Source organism: Anabrus simplex, chromosome 1, assembly GCF_040414725.1.
Source record: "Anabrus simplex isolate iqAnaSimp1 chromosome 1, ASM4041472v1, whole genome shotgun sequence".
In the NCBI taxonomy this organism is placed as follows: Eukaryota; Metazoa; Arthropoda; class Insecta; order Orthoptera; family Tettigoniidae; genus Anabrus; species Anabrus simplex.
Window position 1 is genome coordinate 1,506,927,462 of NC_090265.1, and position 23,159 is coordinate 1,506,950,620.

The 23,159-nt window shown below is 34.5% G+C and overlaps 1 protein-coding gene across 1 annotated transcript in view; it reads right to left on the bottom strand.

The window, feature by feature from the left end:
- Nucleotides 1-23,159, bottom strand: part of LOC136861524 (collagen alpha chain CG42342) — a 381,636-nt gene that overhangs the window by 338,711 nt on the left and 19,766 nt on the right. The window contains exons 5-8 of the mRNA XM_067138827.2: nt 11,760-11,795; nt 10,740-10,775; nt 9,723-9,794; nt 7,523-7,591 (exon numbers count right to left, since the gene is read on the bottom strand). Coding sequence (XP_066994928.1) covers nt 7,523-7,591; nt 9,723-9,794; nt 10,740-10,775; nt 11,760-11,795 — 213 coding nt within the window. The remainder of the gene's footprint in view (nt 1-7,522; nt 7,592-9,722; nt 9,795-10,739; nt 10,776-11,759; nt 11,796-23,159) is intronic.

Below are 23,159 nucleotides of genomic sequence, written 5' to 3' on the forward strand. Positions count from 1 at the left end.
GCCAAGAAATTTATGGTTGCAATCTTCGTCACTGGCTGCCTACTTTCCACAGTTCTCCCAGGACGAGAACACCAGGGACTGCATGTCGCTTCTGGGGGACGCCCGAACCATTTTCAAGGCCTCAGCTCACTCTCAGTCATTTTATAGGCTATTAGTATGATGGGCTTGTCACACCCAAAGGCATTTTATACCTCCTGCCAGGATTTTGTTGAGGTCACCCCTAACATGGGGCTGCCCTAGCACTGTTATTTATGGGATCTGATGGGAAGTAACAATTTGTCTGCATCTGAGAGGTGTCCTTTATTGGGAGGGAGGTTGCCTAATCTGACTGTAAATTTAACCCATGTAATATGTAGGCCTATACCTACACTCCTTAAATTAAAGTGATTAATTATAAATGCAGTATAAACATTTCAAAACTGTGAATTAGAAAACATAAAAAAGAAAGGAAAATATAATTTTATACTAGACCTAAAAAGAAATGTAATGCAATATTTAATAGTACATCATTACAGAGTTCCCTTTAAAAATGTTGGTCAGGATTATATTTATTTGTGTTTTTCTGGCATAGAATTTATCTGCAAACACATGAATGCTGCCATATGCTAAAAACAAAACAAGTGATGAGTGAGTGAAGAGGAAAATGAAGTTACATACAGTATGAGTTGAAGTGATTGTGGTAACTGGACTCTGGAACCATCAGTCAGGCAACATTTCATGAGTCTTTATTCACCTACTTCCAGCTAACAGTACTGGAGGGTTAGGCCACTGGGCTTGCAGGTACAGTTCTACTATGGTAGTTTTATTATTTTCTTGCCAATACAGTGTATTTCTGTACAGTCTTTAAAACAGATGTTTCCATTTTTGTAACACACAGTACCTACAGTATAATATTGTACAATATTGTTTACATGTTGCTGAAAGTAACAGACGACAGCAGCTATGATAAGAACAGGAAAATTCTGTAATTTACTAAAGTGATAGTAGAGGACTACTGCATTTATTATTTGCTCATAATATCACCAATTCGTAATCAGTGACTAGCTTACGCAATGTAAAGAATATTGTACATATATGCCCATGATTTAAAGTGATTAGATAGAATCTGTGTTGGAATATGTTTATTTTCTCATTTTAAAAATATAATAAATCTTTTGTATTATAGTTATAAGCAATCTATATCAAGTTTACATGTTGGTAACTAGTGTCCATGTGTATTATTCTTTGCAGTAATCAAGAGTAATTTTTTTTCTTGCATTCTTTAATTTGTGCTGGTAACTGTGTGGACTGTAGACCTTGAGTGACAATCATAACAATAAAATGTGTGTGAAGAAGCTATGGTGTTATCGCAATTTTTAGCCTGGAACTAGTATTATGTTGTAAAAATGAATAGAAATCAACAGGTTATGGGCCCAGAGCACCGCAGTGCAGTCTACAAAATATAATATGGAATGGAGTAACAAGAATTAATGAATGAAGCAAGTTGTGATGATAATGGAAAAATGGTGGTATTGCGGACCGGGGAAGAAACATTAAATAGGAACGTGGCTAAGCTTACAGTAGAAAACTATTTTTTGTGGGCAGGTGAAAGAAGAATTGTTGTTGTAAGCTGTGTGGGAACCAGGATGTGCCAGGTTGTCAAATATTGCCTCAGACAGAAACAAGATAACGGGTGTGAAACAATGTGATCACGTTAGCGGTTATTTTCAAGTATGTGGGAAATTTTTTGAAAGTGACATTGTAGATATTGAATCAGCAAAAAAGTCTTGGGAGAAACTGGACAAGTTGTACAATGATGGAGGGTTAGTGAATGGTGCTATGACCTTGAAACAGCTAACTCATCTTGTGAAGCCCAAGGACATGAATGTACAAGAATACTTCGCAAACATAAATCAACTGTGGAGGAGAACAATTAAAGCTGGATACGAGTTCACAGATCAACAATCAACAAGTTGCAGGAATGATAATTGGAAACCTTACAGAGGAACATGCAGTTTGTATGCCTTCCTTGGAAGCTGACAGGTGAAAATGACAATCTCAAAGGTGAAGGTGAGATTACTTACTGAAGAAAGCAGAAAAAAACTTCAGGAAAATGGAATAAAGGCTTACAATACTGCGAAACACAAGGAGGATGAAGCTCAAGTCATAGATGTGCAAACAAAATGATTTATCCAGAAAGAAGACGTGGGATGCAGAAAACAGTACAGTTGCTACAATTGTGGTAAACAGGGACATGTATACAAATATTGTTGCAGGCAGTACCCAAAAGTGCTTCAATTGTGATAAGTTGGGACATTATTCTAAAGTATGCTGAGCACTAAAGAATGATGAATCATCATTGGGGAGTAAATTAGTGAATGCCAGTAGAAAAGTAATGAGCTCGGAACGTATGCATGTAGTAGATAAACAAAGTGAGTATGAAAAGTTTCTATAGGAACTGAGAAAATTAATGCTTGGCTGTTCGATTCATGTGCATCCCATCATATATGTCCAATGGATATGTTTAAAGACATGTCAGGAAATATGACTGGGAAGGTGGAAGTAGGAGACAATGGTACACTGGATATTAGAGCTATAGGTATGGTGAAAGTAAAAATGTTAACAGGATGGACAGTCTCATGTTTCTCAAGTTGTTCAGGAAACTTCTAGTTTTATGTGTGGATTAAGGTTACATCATGCTTATCACTTGTAAATAACCTTTCGGGTGTTCCATGTTGCTCGAGAAACTCCCAGCTGTATTTATGTTGACTTAAGTGAACTCTGGAAAATTGATGTACCGTACCAAGGCTACCTACATAGTAACTCTAGGTCCTTCTAGATATTGTGAGGTAATATGCCATAATGATAAACTTGTTTCAGGATAATTCTAGAACAATAACTTACTATGCAAGGACTTTTGGATGTTAATGGTAGAACCTCCCAGGTATCTTGTATTAATATTATGTTGTGAGTAACTGGAATTATCTAGGATCATAGTCCAAATATATATATAAAGAGGTCGAGTCCAGTCTAGTCAGTCAGTTGGAGCTGTAGTGTTGTTATGTAGCAAGTTATTGAAGATTGGCTATATCAATACCACATTGGTAAATCAATCAGGATCTACTGTACATTCTGTATGAGTTCAATTAAGTTCAGTTCAGAGTTAGATGGAGTTGGAGTTGCAAGAGGAGTGCAGGAAGTTGCAGTGTTGTTGATGTTATGTAGTGAGTTGTCATAGTACATTCAAATCGACACCATGAGGTGGATCAATTGCGATTTACTGTGTGCATATTTCTACGTGTTATCGTATTGTATGTGTTTTAAGAGAAAATACAGATATAAGTAGTTGGTGATGGTAGAGGTTTTATTTTGCTCCATTGCTTTTGTATGTTAAGAGGTTTCAATGTATTCGCTCTAAGAAAACACAAACTTGTGTAATTTTCTGTTGCTTTATAAATACTCAAATATTACTGATGTATTTTCTGAGCAAAATTAGTAAACATGATGTAAGTAATAATTTCTTTTCCTCCTTCATCACTTCATTCTACAGCCCAGTATTAAGCCTTCCAACTATCACTGGTACTAAGTTCTGTTTGTGCCAGTCTTTTCCTCAGTCTTTACCCACTCCATCTGTGGATGTCCCTTTCTTCTTGTTCCCTCTCATCTAACCTGAAACACTTGTCGGATATTGTTTCTGCATCCATAAGGATCTTCTTCTTGTTAGTTGCTTTACGTCGCACCGACACGGAGAGGTCTTATGGCGACGATGGGACAGGAAAGGACTAGGAGTGGGAAGGAAGCGGCCATGGCCTTAATTAAGGTACAGCCCCAGCATTTGCCTGGTGTGAAAATGGGAAACCACGGAAAACCATTTTCAGGGCTGCCGACAGTGGGATTCGAACCTACTATCTCCCGAATACTGGATACTGGCCGCACTTAAGCGACTGCAGCTATCGAGCTCGGTGACATAAGGATCAAGAGGACAAATATTTTTGTGATCTTTTTTCAATGGCATCCACTGTAGATGTCATTTCAAGCTATTGTTTTACAGACTTCTTCCATATCCTATCTTTCCTACTCTTGTTGAGAACTTGACGTAGGTACAGGGTGCTTCAAATTAATATCAGGGTTTTAAGTCTCTGTATTGTTTATTACATTTACTATTAAGCACCTCCTTAAAACTCTCCACACTGACATCACCGGAACTGCTTATTCATGACTAGTCCTCCGAACTGATTTATTGGGCCTATGCATGGAGGATTCTCTCACTTGTTCAACACGTGCTTGTTTGTTGGTTGTACGGTACTCTTCCCTTTGCAAAGACAGCTGGTGTCTTCAAAATTATGATACAATTTACAGATGTTATTGTCCCTTGGAAGATTACAATGGAACTTGATATGGAATGCACGTTGCACTGTAACTAGAGATTCAGTCCTTGCAAATTGTAAAACACAAAAAGTTTTTTGTTCCCGGTCAGCTAGCTACTAGACACAGGAACCAGTGCATGCGCATAGGTACAAAAGTGCTTTCTACCAGAAAACAGAGGAACCAGTGCATGTGCACAGGAATGAACACTTGTAGAACAAACTGTTTGAGTTGCTCTTTCATTTAATATACTAATTATAATTGTAAGTTCAATGTAATATGTACTATAAAGAGCCTGTATTTCATTTCAGAGCCTGTTATTTGGTCATTCTTCTTAATTGTGGTCCAAGTTCCTCAGCCACGGAATAGAGTAGGCAGGAACAAAATCTTATAGATCTATCTTTTGTGATAGGTACTTCTTTCTTACTGACTAAGCTCTGATTTAGCTGCAAATAGATGCCAATGACTTTCTGAATTCTGTTTCTTTCCATATTTTGTGTGTGTGTTCAGTCTTAGTATCCTCAGAAATTACTGTACCCAGACAGGTGTGTGAGTTGAATTGCTCTCGCTGTTTTCCTCTCCAGTAGATGTTAACATCATCTTCCCTTCTCCAACCATCATGAATTACCTTGCATGCCCTGTTCTTTAAGAGTTACATATTATAATTGGTTTACCAAATAGCATTCTTCCTTAAAGCAGCTTTTTATTAGATTGCAGTTTATTAAATGCAATAAGGATAAAGTACCCATAACTTAGGTAATGCATATACTTTACTTGGCTAAGATAGATTGGTATTGTTAAAATGTATGAGTAATTTATTATAGAAACTAGAAAACTACTTGTGGTATTTAATAATTTATTTAAGTTCATTCTCTTTTAAACATCCATCAAAAAATGTTCATACTGACATAAGGTCCTAACAAAAATATCCATATAAGTAACTCAGTAGGTGATCACTGAAGGTTTTGTGGTCAATTGGTCCAACAAACAGAAAGTCCTACTACTAATCGTCCTCCATTCAGCCACATACCCTACAGAAAGGTTTGACTTATGACAAGGTCTTTGGACACAGTATTTGGATATTGATCCCCCTGAAATGAGAAATCAAATGCAGGAAATTATGGAACTGCCATTTGTTTAACTAAATGATGTGCAAATGATTCTGGAAATATTAAATTACAGATTTTTTGAAGATGACGTGGAATTTGCATCATATACCAAAATAACATACACATTACAGATCATCTAGCAAAAGGACAAAGTCAAGCAATTTATCCTAGAATTTCTTCTGAGACATGGAATGTCTATGAATTTTTAACAAAAGACAGTGCACCAATAATGTAATTGAAGGATTTGATTCCTAGTTTTAGTAACTTCTGGTGGCACATCATTTGTCCACTCATTTATCATCTAAAAAAACAGCAATTTGAAACAACAATTATTCACCCAAGATTTGGCTCCTCATACCAAAATTAAGCAAAGGAGGATTTTTAATATAGTCGGATATGACCAAAACTTCAAAAAGATGAAATGACATTCTGTGTTATCTAAGAGCCATCTCGTATCATATGAAATTACATGGCGACTGTCTAGAGGACAATCCACATGAAGATGAATTGCATCACCATAAATATGTTAAAGTTTATTAAATATTTTGTAATTTGTTGACATGTCCCTCAAGCTGGTCATTACTGTATCAAACCATCACAGGCATTTCAGTTTAATTGAACTGTTAACAATGAGGACATTTGAATTATGGACATTTTTGAATGAGGATATTTTAAGGCAGTTGATCGCTTCCATAGATGAATGTTACCAAATGGTGGACATTTCCATATAGTGGACCGTTTGAAAGTGGACCATATCTCTGATCTCATGTATATCTTTCCTACTATAATTATAATAGACTACAATTTGCTGTCATTTTCAAGGAATAATATTCACTCCTGCATGTCACAGAGTACTCAGGCTTCAGTGTCTATAAACAGCCTAATCACTTTTATAAATGTTGAGCCTTCTTTCTATTCCTAAATATCAAAGTCCAGAATTATCCAGTCTAAGGATTTGAATTCTTCCTACTGTACTGTATTCTTAGCTAATATATATGTACCATATATTATATGTATAGTACCAAGCAAGCTGGCTGTGCAGTTAGAGGCTCTCAGCTGAGAGCTTGCATTCGCAAGATAGAGGGTTCGAATCCCACCATTGGCAGTCCCGAATATGGTTTTCCGTGATTTCCCATTTCAAACCAGGAAAATGCTTGGGCTGTACCTTAATTAATGCCATGGCCACTACATTCCTTCTATCACCGAAAATCTTCAATATGTTAGTGCAACATTAAACAAGTACCTAGCAAAAAAGTTTTCAAAATTGATACAAATAAATAAATCAATATTCTGTGAATGTTTAATTAATCAGATACATATTTTTGTGTTGGTGGGAAGTATGCTTTTTCTTATGCAACAGTCCATTACAGTACACTTGAGCACTTATCTTCAAATCACTGGTTTTGAAAAAACAATTATTGCCATACCGTTATATGAAAATCATATTTTAAAATCCTTCTTTTCTTTTTACTATCAATATGTAAATGTTCAATCTCAAGGTGCCTGAGCTGGGGTTTGGTCTTACATTGGCCACTGATTATACTGTCACTGCTTTCGTGATGTACTCGGGTATGGCCTTACCTCCTCTTCCCTACTCCATGGGTAGCTTTCACTTTCCTTCTGCAATGTTTGAAAACCTATCATCACCTACCAAAATTTTGACTCAATTCTCTGGCTAAAAGTGAGCTTTTCACATATGAAGACAAAGAATAATATCAAATAGATCATTCATAAATGTGTAAGCTACTGTGTCAAGCTAAATGCACCATTTTGCAAGGAAAGCTAATGCCCTCTTTTAGTTTCTACATTAAACTACAATTATTATTTTATGAAAATTAAGAATAAAATGAAAAAATATGGATGTTGACTAGGATAAGAAATCTACTAGGGTAAATAAAATCATTAGGTAATTGATTACATCCTTTCACTACAGGAGAAGCTTGTTAATGTGTTAATAGAAGCCAGTCCATACATCTAAAAACAAGGATAACAACAGCTACAGCAACAACTAAATAGGCAACTCAAGTTAAATACAGCTTGCTGTTAATCAAGTTTACTCCAAATCTCACCTTGACAGCAACTATCTCAGCATAGCCTAATGTACCCCCTCTTAAGGTGGTAACAGATCGCTTTAAGCCCTGTAAATAAATGTATTGCTATTTTATCCTTGTTGAAATTTGACATTCAGAATAAAACAACGTTTATAATAAACAATGAAATGAAACTGTTTACAGGCAGTACATTTACCTCTTCAAGCCTATATTATTTCATTGGAATTACAATTTAGTAGATATTATAGCAAACATATCGTGATGTATTCTGAAAATTGACAAATAAATTTATGGTATTCAGCCAATTCTGTGTTGATAAAAAGCAATATGATGTTTGGAATAATTTTTTATTTGGAAATACTGTGTTCCAATGAAGGTAGACAATAAGACTCAGTATAAACTCATAAGTACATTAAAGAATAGTGTACAATAGTGTATATACAATTTATAGCTATGCTAAAGTTAACTAGGACTGAAATGTTGGTCCAAAATTTGGCATGACTTTTTCAATTCAGATAGTAAAATTTCATCTCCTACATAATTTCTTATATTATACTATATTATATTTATATTACTCAAAGAATTTTGGAATAATACTGGAGGAAAAAAGGACCAATCATTTTATCACTTTATGTGCTCCTGAAGACATTCTTTAATTGCAGTAGTTTAGAATTCAGTATTTTCCATGGTGAGTTTACTCAAAACTATATCAGATTTGAAGAATTGTAATGTGAGTCAAGTTAAATACCAGCATCAGCTCTTTGCAATGCAAAGTCAATTTTTGGAATAGGAATAGGGCTAATTTGTGAATCTACAATGGAGTGATATTTTATTTCTGAAGCTGAGCAGACATTCAATATGCCTAGGTCCATGATGTTATGTTGTTAATGGAAATTCATCCTGGGAAGAATTTTGTCTACAATGGATTGCTCAATGTCTGAATTCTGAAGCTTAATGATGCCTTGTCAGAAATGTTTATTGTACTCTAACACATAAGCAAGATGGTTGAAATCATATCCATAGTCATTGTAAAAGGTTGCAGATGCATATCCTGCAGATCAGTGCAGTGTCCGCTATCTTCCCTTGGGTATGTAACGCTTACTGATTGCCTCTATTAACACCACAACACTGAATATAATGCCTCATCTTTGATCCTGAAGTTGCTAATTGAACTCTCCAAGACTGTCAGTATATGAATTGATACTGGTTATGGTAGTAGTTGTTTCGAGCTGATGTAAGAGCTTAGATGTGCATTATACATGCACTGTGATAATGCAGGGCACTTTGTTCACTCTTATTTCCCCAGTTGGTCACTTATTTCAAATTCTTAAAACATGGACAAGGGGTTGGATGAGGATGAAATACTTTGACAAATTTTTATCAAAACAGCTATCCTTCAAGTCACCAACTCTCCGAGGGAAACTGTAACTTCAGACTTTAGCATGCAAGCTGCTCTTAGCTAATATCACAAGCATTTCCATAACAGTTCCCTGTACTGTGTAAGAAGTTTATTTTACTAGTACATTATCAGAACAAGCCACCCTCTGCCCATTTATTCTAAATTATACTTTGTCTTTTGACAGTGGATGTGATATTCTATTCTTTTTAAGTACATATTGATTATCATTAGATATGAAACTGCAAATAAATATTGAACTTATGCTTTTGATCACTTAGCCTATCTTTCTTCAAAGCAACACAATTTTAAATAATGGAAATCATTTATGGATTTAGACATATGTGTTATATATGACTGCTGTGAACTATAAAATTGTATCTCATTTTTTAAACAGGTGTTATTAATTATCATTAATGTGGAAGGATGTCCAAAGAAATAAAGGAGAGTAAAATCTATTGCGGGTCAAAACTATGCCTATCCATAGAGTTCATTGGATAAGTCATACCAAATAATACTAAAAAACAGTTAAAACATCAGGGAATAATATTAGCAATATTCTGTTTCGTAAAATTCTCTGATAATACCATAAAATTCAGAAGTTTCTACCCTTCAAAATATTCTCATGTTTTCGTGTAATCTCACCCTGAAAATGTTATTTGTCAGATACAGTAACATAATATGAACCCAAATTTAGCAATAAGTATACCCCACAAAAAAGTCAAAACATCACTTATATGTAAAAAAGAGTCACTTAAATAATTCTTCATTCAATTGCTTCTTTTATTTATGTTCTAATGTAAAGTTAACATTTTTTCTTACCTTTACTGCAGAAAAAACATCAAACCCTGGACTTCCAAGTTCCCCCTTTTGTCCTTTTTCACCAGTTCTTCCCTGTAATTGTAGAAAAGAAAAGAGAAGAAAAACAGAAACTGTAGAATGCTGTAAAAGTTTGGTTAACAATGTAGTGATTCTGCAAATTGCTAGATCTTTTGTTGATAGATAATATACTCAGTAAGCACAAAATAAAATATGTATCACATAAAAATGATGTGTGCATGCATATGAAAATTGACCAATTGGCAATGGCTAAGGCTTACAAGAGTCACAAATACTGAATGAGGGGTATAAACAGCAGATTTTTTCATGTTTGTGCCTGAGCTCTTTTTACAAATTGAGCTACGGTATCACTTCTGTAACTATGGATGTTTAATGTCAACAGTATCATCTGAAAAAAAAAAAATGTAGTGAACAGTAAATTAATTTTGATTCCAGATCTTGAATGTTTGGCTATTTGTGAAGAAACTGCATATATGAAGTTAAACAATTGCCTCCAACAGTACCGGTAGCTTAGTGACCATTTGTATTCATGTCCTGCTGATTTTTTAACTATTGTAGGTATTTTAAAAGTAACATATTTGTATTATTAACTTTCTTCCTAATTTCAAGTGTATAAATTACTTTAAAAACCATGTTCTTTTCAATTTTACTACTTCAAATGTATATTTGCTCCAAAAAAAAACCAACAAGAAAGAAAGAAAGAATGAGCACATGGTATTGTATCTCTCTTCTATTTAATATTTAATCAGACAATTTTAATTATCAAAATTATAATTCACCTCCCATGTAGATACAAACCCTGTGGGTACCCAAAACAAAAATGATATCTATAGGTTCAATTTCTGAGAAAAGTGTATCATGCCTGCAAAGAACTTCCTGGTATACAATACCATGCACACATTCTTTATTCTTTGATGTACCCAACACTTGCCAAGTGGTATTTTTTTTCACATGATGTTCACGTATTGTAATATTTGTGCCTTTCAATTATATACTTACAGGATCTCCTTTTGGACCATCCAATCCAATTGGTCCCTAAACATAGAAAAAAAGGTATTACAAATGTGGAACTCTTTACAAACCATACTGTATGTATTGGCAAATATTTTTATGAATAGTTTAGATCATCAATTGACATTCTAGAACTAAATTAATTCACCTCTTTACTCACTTACATTAAATTGGATTTTATGTAATGTAATTATTTTGAACATAAATATTAAATCTTGTAGGAAGCTAATAATATAAAGCAAAGATTAGTGCAATCCCCAAGCAATCTAACTACACCAACAATTATGCATGACAAGTGGCAGTTTCAACCCTATTGAATACTTGATGTGTTAAAAATATTCACACCCATAATAAAGTTTATATCACTAATTTGTACTTTTTGTAGTATGTCATTTAGTTTACATAGTGCTTTAAATTTTCAAAATATCAATTTAAAAAATTTGCAAATACTATGCAAAGTAACTTATACATTTTTTGTGAATATCAACTTAAACTTACATTAGAGTTGCTTTGCCACATTTCACAATATGCTTCCAAATATTAAGTGAGACAGTACATTAGCAAAGAACCACAGATTATTTCTCTATTTCTTGGCAGTGCAAGATACTTGTTAGATTACACCAGTGAACAACAATAGGGAAGAGAAGCAGACAGGATCAACTGAGAAACTTTCCACCAGCTAAGAAGAAAAAGCTTTTAATTCAAAATTTACAATACAATAAAATAGCTACACTCTTCCCTTACATATATTTTGAATTATTAAATACAAAATTCTCCATATCAGAACTTCTAAAAGTGTAAGAAAGAGCCAGGTAAAAAGTGTTTAAAATTACATTAACACATTTTATCCCCATGCCCATGTAACAAACTAGCAACAATACAATTCCAACAAAATATTACAGAAGTTATACACAAAACCCAACACCATGGATGTTGTTAGTCACTTTATATTAGTACAGTATAGCAGTAAAGTATACGCCATTTGTCACATATAAAATCACAACCAACCGGAAAGCCCGGATATCCACGCACGCCTTTCGAACCCTGGAACAAAAGAATTAATTCTCATTCACCAACTTAATGCAAGCATTCATGATTAGTAACTGATATTATTATTAATAATAGTAATAATAATAATAACAACAATAATAAGGGATCTACTGCAAGCTATTATAAGCCATTATAGACGTGCACTTAAATATTTCACTTTGTTTTAGTAGACACACAAAAAATTAGCTCATGCATTTGCTGTAGGTTATACTATTTGGCCCCGTAATCTAGTTGATAGAGTTTGATTGCCACACATGTATTTTACAGATACTTTTATGACAACAGAAGGAACACAGATACAAAAGAACATATACAAAATATTTTATTGATAAACTGATTTATTATTATAATCACTTTCCTAAAGCTTCTTGGAACTCATAATTTGTCTTTATAACAAGCAAAGAATAGAATGAGAAGTAGTGCGTTTCAGATTCTGCTTAATAAAATTGCTCGTATTGTTATTGTTTCTGTTCTCTATTATGATTAATTGACTATACCATTAGCTTGTGATTAGAAAATGATGTTTCACCAAACAAACTACTCAAAATGCCAACATAAAAGTGATTGTGTGTTTGATGTCGATCAACAGTGATCATTCATATATGAACTCAAACTGTTTTAGAATATCTTTAGTTCATTGTATTCAGAGTATTATTCTAGTTTAATTCCTTTGGAGTTTAGGTTGTACTTAACGGCCGTTTTAAATACCTTCTAAATTACAAATAGTTTTCATAATTTTATGATATATAATTAGCATCACATAAACACTCCATAGTTGTTTCTATTCTTGCTTGCTCTGTCTCATTATTCACACTGTTCAGTCATCTCTGCTTGCTACAACCTGGGTAGCATTAAGTGTAGTTAATCAGGATTCTCAGTTGGCAAGTGTGATACCATTAAGGATTGCATAAAATTAATTCCATTATAAAGCCCATATTGTCGTACCTATACTAAGGAGGTATGGTCAAATGTTCCACCTTTACAATACTAAAGTTTTTAAAATTTTATTTAAATAACATTTTAAAAATAACAGAACATGTTTCATCTATCTTGTAGACATCATCAGCTGAAAAGTTTAAAGATTAAGAACAAAGGACAAGGACAAAAACACATTAAAAATAATTCGGACTGCTGAATGTGTCAGTTAAAATGTTGAAGAGTAAGCTGGAATATTCTGAGCACAACACTTGAATACTGTTAACAGTGAAAATTAAAATATTGAACATATGAGATGGTTCAATAAAATCGGTAATAGAGTCCTTCGTAACGTGATGATGCTGTGTTGACATACAGTTTGCCGATGTGTCGGTAGAAACTTGGTGATATGGAGCACAATGTTTAGTTCCAGCAGAATGAAGATAATTGTTAAACGTATGTTAAACATGAGTGAGGGTTCCAGTAAAATTGTATTGAGTTCATCTTGTTGGCGTGATGACAAGTGGCAGTTTCAACCCTATTTTTATTTTTATTTTTTAAATGTTATTTAAATAATTAAAAAATAGCTTTCCTATTATATCATCTTTCGGAGTATTTGGTTTGATGTACAGAGAGATTAGTGTCACCAGAGATGTCTGCAATATAACTATGTGTCCCTCTGTAGACGTGTCCTTGACTTTACCCTCCGTGCCTCTTTGAAAGCACGAGACACTTCCTGCTGAGTTTTGCATATACATGGATGCATAAAATTCCTGGAGATCAATCTCTACAAGTAAATATGTTTCTGTAGATGCCAGTACATCTGTTTCACTTTGTAAATCATTCCTGGGACCTTCCATGTTCCAAAGAATTATCTTGATTTTATTCAAATGAGACTCTTTCATTCCCGCTTTTTGCAAAATGAAAGTGAAATCTACTCACTAGTATTTCTTTGGATCAGAAGTTTGCATCTGATATCGTGTTTAGGTAATGGAAAGAGATTTCTAGCTTGAAGCCTTGTTTTATTCTCACGTGATAAGCTCATTACAAACCATTTGTCCTTGTATTCCATTCTTGACAAGAAAATTCTTCACTTTTTCTTTGTGATGGTTGTTTTGACTTTCCCTAGATACAGCCAGGCTATCTTGTCTGCTGGTTGAAAGCCATTCTCTCATCTCTGATTCAGTTGTCCTCCAATTTTTCCCAATTTTTACTGTAGACTTTGCACCCTGTTGTCACCTGTTATTACAGGTCACCTTTGTGCATGTGGTTGGGTTTTTTTCTACATCTTCTCTCAGCTCATTGTTTATAAAGCCATTGTTTTCTCATGGTAATTACTGTTGGTTGTACGTTTGTTGGCGTAATGTTGGTTAGGCTATCTGATATTTTTTCATCTATCAACATACTTAGCCTATTTGTTAGGAAATCCATTATATAATCTACTTTTCCTTTTAATTTCTCTATATTTTCATTATATATGATATAATTTTCAGGTCCTTATACTCCGAGTTCTTACCTGCATTGATTGTGGCTTTATAATCACACATCACAGACATATTTAATGTGCAACAGAGATAGAACTTTACACGGATGATGTACTACTGGGTTCATCAAATAGGGAGAAGATCTTTACCAGAACTGCATAAACGAGTGGGAAAATAATTTCTCACAATCAGTTTAGAGAAGACCATCCATATGACCTTAAGAAAAGGGGGGAAAAACTCGGAGAGGGATATTCTCAATCTGAATGGCAAGTCCTTAACAACTGGAAGCAAGTTCAAATATCTAGGGATCACACTCCAAACTCCAACAAAGTCTTAGATGTCATGTGAAAGAAAGAATCTCAGCAGCCACAACAGCAATTTTCTCCATAAAGAATCTGTCAGCCCTATCTTTAACAACAGCAATGATGCTGTTACATCCAGAGATTAAATGGAATGCACCCACCAGATTTTGTACTCTTTGGTCTGAGAACAAAATGTTTTGAAAAAAAAAAAAAAAAAAAAAAAGTATGATGTAAATCAAGTTTTTTAAGTTTGTGGAAAATATTAAAAGCCAACACCTGTATAACTATCAGACGAATTCTGTTTTATCGGGTAGATTTTTGGGTTCGACATAACATTAGTGGCGACCGCGACTGGACGTGAACAAAGCAGTAATTTGATATGGATAAGTTGACTAATTAGAACTAACAACTCTCATTATTGTTCCGTATTGAAGATGACGTTAGGCATAGATATCAAGGATAATTTAATAAAAAACCACCTATTCAATACTTTCCACGTTTAATGTGGTTATTATCTACATGATTTTATGTAGACTTATTTAGGTCAGGTACATGTTTCACCCATTATTTTGGGCATCTTCAGCCTGTATACAACCTTTAGGTCAAGGTTTGGGACCTTTTTAACAAATATAAATGTACCAATATATACATATATACAATATATACAAACATGAATGAACTCTTAAGACAGGTAACATAAGTTAATACAGTTAAGTTTTTTGGTCCTTATCTGTCTAATTTGAAAAATGTCCAAAACTAAAATGGATCTTCTTTTTGGTAAAGAGGATTACATACTGGGGTTTATGTGACCCCTATATCATATCATGTTCTTGACGTACCATGTCTGTTGACAGGATGTGTCGTCAACAATAAGTGGAGATTTGAACTGATTGTTGATTGTAGGTTGGTCAAGATTGAAAATATAAATTTAAATTAAATGTGTTTTAACTTGGCAGTTCTATTCTGGTTAACTTAAAATGTTCAAAAATAAAATGAAATGGATCTTCTTTTTTTATCATAAGTCTTGAGAAAGGATGATATTAAAACTGGGGCTTATTTGACCCACGATTTTTATTTTCATGTTCTTGACGTAACTAATATTTAAATGTGTTGTCATGCACAAGTGGAGATTTAAAAAAACGATTGTTATAGGTAGACTGGTCAAGAACGTTGTTGTGAATAAAACTGTTAGCGTCTTGACTGTGGGTCTCATGTAATGTCAAGGAATTTAATATTGTTCCCGTTGATGTGTTGCTTGGTCTTTGGGAGGGATCTTAAGAATATTTGTTCAGTTCATGCTAGATGGACCTGTTTGTTCCGGCAGCGCCTGTCTTATCAACATTTCTACTCCTGGTGTTGTACAAAGACCAAGCAACGCATCAACGGGAACAATATTCATACAAGACTGTATCAAGTGTCTAGGATGTTCCTTCTCAATTAAGCAGCAGCCTAAAACTAAGAAACAGCTTAATATTGTACTCTTGTCAATTCCTTGACGTTACATGAGACCCAAAGTCAAGACGCTAACAGTTTCATTCACAACAATGTTCTTGACCAGTCTACCTATAACAATCGGTTTTTTAAATCTCCACTTGTGCATGACAACACATTTAAATATTAGTTATGTCAAGAACATGAAAAGGAAAATCGTGGGTCAAATAAGCCCCAGTTTTAATATCATCCTTTCTCAAGACTTATGATAAGAAAGAAGATCCATTTCATTTTATTTTTGAACATTTTAAGTTAACCAGAATAGAACTGCCAAGTTAAAACACATTTAATTTAAATTTATATTTTCAATCTTGACCAACCTACAATCAACAATCAGTTCAAATCACCACTTATTGTTGACGACACATCCTGTCAACAGACATGGTACGTCAAGAACATGATATGATATAGGGGTCACATAAACCCTGGTATGTAATCCTCTTTACCAATAAGAAGATCCACCGAGCTCGATAGCTGCAGTCGCTTAAGTGCGGCCAGTATCCAGTATTCGGGAGATAGTAGGTTCGAACCCCACTATCGGCAGCCCTGAAAATGGTTTTCCGTGGTTTCCCATTTTCACACCAGGCAAATGCTGGGGCTGTACCTTAATTAAGGCCACGGCCGCTTCCTTCCCACTCCTAGCCCTTTCCTGTCCCATCGTCGCCGTAAGACCTATCTGTGTCGGTGCGACGTAAAACAACTGGCAAAAAAAAAAAAGAAGATCCATTTTAGTTTTGGACATTTTTCAAATTAGATAGATTAGGACCAAAAAACTTAACTGTATTAACTTATGTTACCTGTCTTAAGAGTTCATTCATGTTTGTATATATTGTATATCTATATCTATATATATAAAGTAACTTGTCCTGACTGACTGACTGACTGACTGACTGATTCATCATCGCCGAGCCAAAACTACTGGACATAAAGAAATGAAATTTTGGGGATATATTCATATTAAGATATAGGTGCTCGCTAAGAGAGGATTTTTGGATATTCCGTCGCTAAGGGGGTGAAAAGGGGGGTAAAATTTTAAAAATAGTGTATCTATATCTCAAAACTTTAAAAAGTTACAGATGTAAAAATTGGTATTTAGAATCTTCTTTCAAAATAAGGATACACGTATTTTTTTGTTTTCTGAAAACCCCAATAGGAGGGGTGAAAAAGGGTGAAAATGAGGAAAAATGGGTTGAATGCCTTCAATCATTATACCGGTACTTATATCTCAGAAAGTGAAGATATTACAGACCTGAAAATTGGTACTTTTGATCTCTTTTAAAAATAAAGAAACACGTATTTTTTTGTTTTTGGAAAATCCAATTAATGGGAGGGTGAAAAGGGGGTGAATTTTTAAAATGAGTGAATCTATATCTCCAAACATTTAAAGTTTGCAGATGTAAAAACTGGTATTTAGAATCTTCATTAAAAATAAAGAAACACGTATTTTTTTTGTTTTCGGAAAATCGCAATAGGAGGAGTGAAAAGGGGTGGAAAAAGGGTTGAATGCCTTTAATGAGGCTACGTATATCTCAGAAACTGAAGATATTACAGACCTGAAAATCGGTGTTTGGGATCTCCTTTAATAAGAAAGAAACACGTATTTTTTTGTTTCTGGAAAATCCAATTAAGGGAGGGGTGAATAGGGGGTAATATTTTAAAATGAGTGTATCTATATCTTAAAACTTTTAAAGGTTATAGATGTGAAAGTTGGTATTTAGAATCTCCTTTAAAAATAAAGAAACACGTATATTTTATTTTCGGAAAATCCTAATAGGAAGGGTGGAAAAGGTTGAAGAAGGGGTCGAATGCCTTTCATGAGTCTACTTATATTTCAGAACCTGTAGATATTACAGACCTGAAAATTGGTGTTTGGGATCTCCTTTAAAAAAGAAACACGTATTTTTTTGTTTATGGAAAATCCAATTAATGGGGGTGGGGGGGTGAAATGGGGGTGATGTTTTAAAATTTGTGTATCTCTATCTCAAAACTTTTAAAGTTTATAGGTGTAAAAATTGGTATTTAGAATCTCCTTTAAAAATAAAGAAACAAGTATTCTTTTGTTTTCGGAAAATCCCAATAGGAAGGGTGTAAGAGGGTGAATAATGGGTTGAATGCCTTTAACGAGGCTACTTATATTTCAGAACCTGAAGATATTACAGACCTGAAAATTGGTATTTGGGATCTACTTTAAAAGTAAAGAGACACGTATTTTTCGTTTTTGGAATATCCAAATATTGGGGGGGGGGGTGAAAAGGGGGGGTGAATTTTTTTAAATGAGTGTGTCTACATCTTAAAACTTTAAAATTTACAGATGTAAAAATTGGTAGTTAGAATCTCCTCTAAAAATAAAGGAACACGTATTATTTTGTTTCCTGTAAATCCCAATAGAAGGGGTGTAAAAGGGTGAAAAATGGGTTGAATGCCTTTAATGAGGATACATATATGTCAGAAACGAAAGATATTACAGAACTGAAAATTTGTATATGGTATCTCCTTTAAAAACAAAGAAACGCGTATTTTTTAGTTTTAGGAAAATCCGAATAATGGCGGTTAAACAGGAGTGACAAATTGGGGTGAATTTTTTGAAATACTATATCTACAGAATATCTTGGAAACGTAAAATGTTACAGACGTAAAAAGTGGGTGTTTGGAATCTCCTGTAAATGTAAAGAAACATAGGTGATTTGTTTTTGGAAACTCCACTTAAGGGGAACTCAAAAGGGGTGAAATTTAAAAATGAGAATTTTTACAGTATACCGTATCTAAAAAACATAACATGTTACAGAAATGAAAAATGGTATTTTTTTATCTCTATTTAACATAAAGAAACGTGTATTTTTAGTTTTCGGAAATATCACTTGGGAGGAAGGGGGGGGGGGGGGGGTAAAAGTGACTGAAAATGGTGTTGAATTCTTTTAATTAGGCTACTGATATATCAAAGATGAAGATGTTACAGACGTGAATTTTGATATTTTCAATCTGTTTTAAAAGTAAAGATATACGTATTCTCTTAAAATCCAATGAAGCGGGGGGGAGGGGTGTGTGTGTGTGAAAGTATTGAAAAATTAATTGGCTTTATTGTATGAGAATACATACATGTAATAAAAACTAAAGTGGTTACAGACGTGAAAATTCGTATTTGGATCTCCTTTAAAAACAAAGAAAAACGCGTTTTGGGCGGGAAACCATCTTGGAGGGTGGGGGTGTAAATGAGTTGAATTCCTTTCATGAGGACACATAAATCAAAAACTGAAGAAGTTAGAGTCATGACAATGGGTATTTAGAAGATCCTTTACTATTAAAGAAAAAAGTATTTTTTGCGGGAAAGTTCACTGATGGGGGGGGGGGGGGGAGTAGTGTGAAATGAAGTGAAAAAAGTAAATTACATTTATGGGGATACTTATATATCAAAACTGAAGGTAATAGACGTGAACATTGGTGTTTGGAATCTCCCTTAAACATAAAGAAACAAGCCTTCTTTTAATTTTTTTTGGGGGGGGGGGGTATCGGTAAATAAACTTAACGGCGGTGGGGTGTAGAAGGAGGTGAGATCAATTGATTTTACTGTTATTAATGTTCTTATAAGGATCCTCCGTTGCTCAGGCGGCACCGTGCCGGCCTCTCACTGCTGGATTCCGTGGTTCAAATCCCGGTCACTCCATGTGACATTCGTGCTTTACAAAACGGAGGCGGGACAGGTTTTTCTCCGGATACTCCGGTTTTCCCTGTCATCAGCCATTCGAGCAACATATAATAATAATAATAATAATAATAATAATAATAATGATGTTCCGGACCGTCGTCAAATGTGCAGACCGCGCTGGTAACGGCTCCTGGACGAGTAATGACTAAGAATGCAGTCCGGCCGCGGGTTCAGTGCCGCCAAGGCACCCAATATGACACCACTCCGGATCTCCTGAAGGATTTTCTCCATATTAAAAATGATTAAAGGAAAAGATGGCAAAGATTTACGGACCCAACTGACCAGGAGGAATACCTGAGCCTAGCCCGGGAAGTACGAAATCGATTGCTGGAAAGGAAGATTAAAAAATGGGAGGAAACGTGCTGTAAAATAATAGAAAACGAGTCAGATCGCGAATTTCGGCGGATTATGTATCTAAAACAATAAGCATTCAAATATAAATTTCAGTATTATAATACCGTAGCGAAGCACGGGTATCTTGCTAGTCTATATATATATAAAATAACTTGTCCTGACTGACTGATTCATCATCGCCGAGCCAAAACTACTGGACATAAAGAGATGAAATTTTGGGGATATATTCATATTAAGACGTAGGTGCTCGCTAAGAGAGGATTTTGGGATATTCCTTCGCTAAGGGTGTGAAAACGGGGGTGAAATTTTAAAATGAGTTGCTCTATATCTCAAAACTTTAAAAGTTTACAGATGTAAAAATTGGTATTTAGAATCGTCTTTAAAAATAAGGAAACACGTATTTTTTTGTTTTCAGAAAATCCCGATAGGAGGGGTGAAAAAGGGTGAAAATGGGGAAAATGGGTTGAATGCCTTTAATCAGGATACCGGTACCTATATCTCAGAAACTGAAGATATTACAGACCTGAAAATTGGTACGTTTGATCTCTTTTAAAAATAAAGAAACACGTATTTTTTTGTTTTTGTAAAATCCAATTAATGGGAGGGTGAAAAGGGGGTGAATTTTTAAAATGAGTGAATCTATATCTCCAAACTTTTAAAGTTTGCAGCTGTAAAAATTGGTATTTAGAATCTTCATTAAAAATAAAGGAACACGTATTTTTTTGTTTTCGGAAAATCGCAATAGGAGGAGTGAAAAGGGGCTAAAAAGTGGTTGAATGCCTTTAATGAGGGTACTTATATATCAGAAACTGAAGATATTACAGACCTGAAAATTGGTGTTTGGGATCTCCGTTAAAAATAAAGAAACACGTATTTTTTGTTTCTGGAAAATCCAATTTAGGGGGGGGGGGTGAAAAGGGAGTAATATTCTAAAATGAGTGTATCTATCTCAAAATTTTTAAAGGTTATATATGTGAAAATTGGTATTTAGAATCTCCTTTAAAAATAAATAAACACACGCATTTTTTCGTTTTTGGAAAATCCAAATATTGGGGGGTAAAAAGGGGGGAGGGTAAATTTTTTAAAATGAGTGTGTATACATCTTAAAACTTTAAAATTTACAGATGTAAAAATTGGTAGTTAGAATCTCCTCTAAAAATAAAGGAAAACGTATTTTTTTGTTTCCTGTAAATCCCAATAGGAGGGGTGTAAAAGGGTGAAAAATGGGTTGAATGCCTTTAATGAGGATACATATATCTCAGAAACGAAAGATATTACAGAACTGAAAATTTGTATATGGGATCTCCTTTAAAAATAAAGAAACACGTATTTTTTAGTTTTGGAAAATCCAATTAATGGCGGTTAAACAGGAGTGACAAATTTTGAAAGACTATATCTACAGAATATCTTGGAAACGTAAAATGTTACAGACGTAAAAAGTGGGTGTTTGTAATCTCCTATAAATCTAAAGAAACATAGGTGATTTGTGTTTGAAAACTCCACTTAAGGGGAACTCAAAAGGGGTGAAATTTTAAAATGAGAATTTTTACAGTTTATCTCAAAAAACTTAACATGTTACAGAAGTGAAAAATGGTTTTTTATCTCTATTAAACATAAAGAAACGTGTATTTTTAGCTTTCGGAAATACCACTTGGGTGGAGGGGGGGGTAAAAGTGACTGAAAATGGTGTTGAATTCTTTTAATTAGGCTACTGATATCTCAAAAATGAAGATGTTACAGACGTGAAATTTGATATTTGCAATCTGCTTTAAAAATAAAGAAACACGTATTCTCGGAAAATCCAATGAAAGGGGCGGGGGGGGGGGGGGTGAAAGAATTCAAAAAATTAATTGAATTAATTGAATGAGAATACATACTTCTAATAAAAACTAAAGTTGTTACAGACGTGAAAATTCGTATTTGGATCTCCTTTAAAAACAAAGAAAAACGCGTTTTGGGGGGAAACCATCTTGGAGGGCGAGAGTGTAAAGGAGTTGAATTCCTTTCATGAGGACACATAAATCAAAAACTGAAGAAGTTAGAGTCGTGAAAATTGGTATTTAGAAGATCCTTTACTATTAAAGAAACAAGTATTTTTTGCGGGAAAATTTACTTAGGGGGGGGGGGGGGAGTAGTGTGAAATGAAGTGAAAAAAGTAAATTATTTTTATGGGGATACTTATATCTCTAAACTGAAAGTAATAGACGTGAACATTGGTGTTTGAAATCTTCTTTAAGCATAAGAAACAAGCCTTCTTTAATTTTTTTTTTTTGGGGGGGGTGCTGGTAAATAAACTTAATGGCGGTGGGGTGTAGAAGGAGGTGAGACCAATTGATTTTCCTGTTCTTAATGTACTTATAACGATCCTCGGCAGCGCGCCGGCCTCTCACAGCTGGGTTCCGTGGTTCAAATCCCGTTCACTCCATGTGACATTCGTGCTGGACGAAACGGAGGCGGGACAGGTTTTTCTCCGTATACTCCAGTTTTCCTGTCATCATCCATTCCAGCAACACATAATAATAATAATAATAATAATAATAATAATAATAATAATAATAATAATAATAATAATAATAATAATAATAATAATAATAATAATGTTCCGGACCGTCGTCAAATGTGCGGACCGCGCTGGAAACGCCTCCTGGACGGGTAATGACTAAGAATGCAGTCCGGCCGCGGGTTCAGTGCCTTCTAGGCACCCAATATGACACCACGCCGGATCTCCTGAAGGATTTTATCCATATTAGAAATGATTATAGGAAAAGATGGCAAAGATTTACATACCCAACTGACCGGGAGGAATACCTGAGCCTAGCCCGGAAAGTACGAAATCGATTGCTGGAAAAGAAGATTGAAAAATGGGAGGAAACATGCCGTAATCTAATAGAAAACGAGTCAGATCGGGAATTTTGGTGGGTTCTCGCAGATAACGAGTCAGACCGCGAATTTCGGCGGATTATATGTCTAAAACAATAAGCATTCAATTATAAATTTCAGTATAATACCGTAGCGAAGCACGGGTATCTTGCTAGTATATATATAAAATAGCTTGTCCTGACTGACTGACTGATTCATCATCGCCGAGCCAAAACTACTGGACATAATG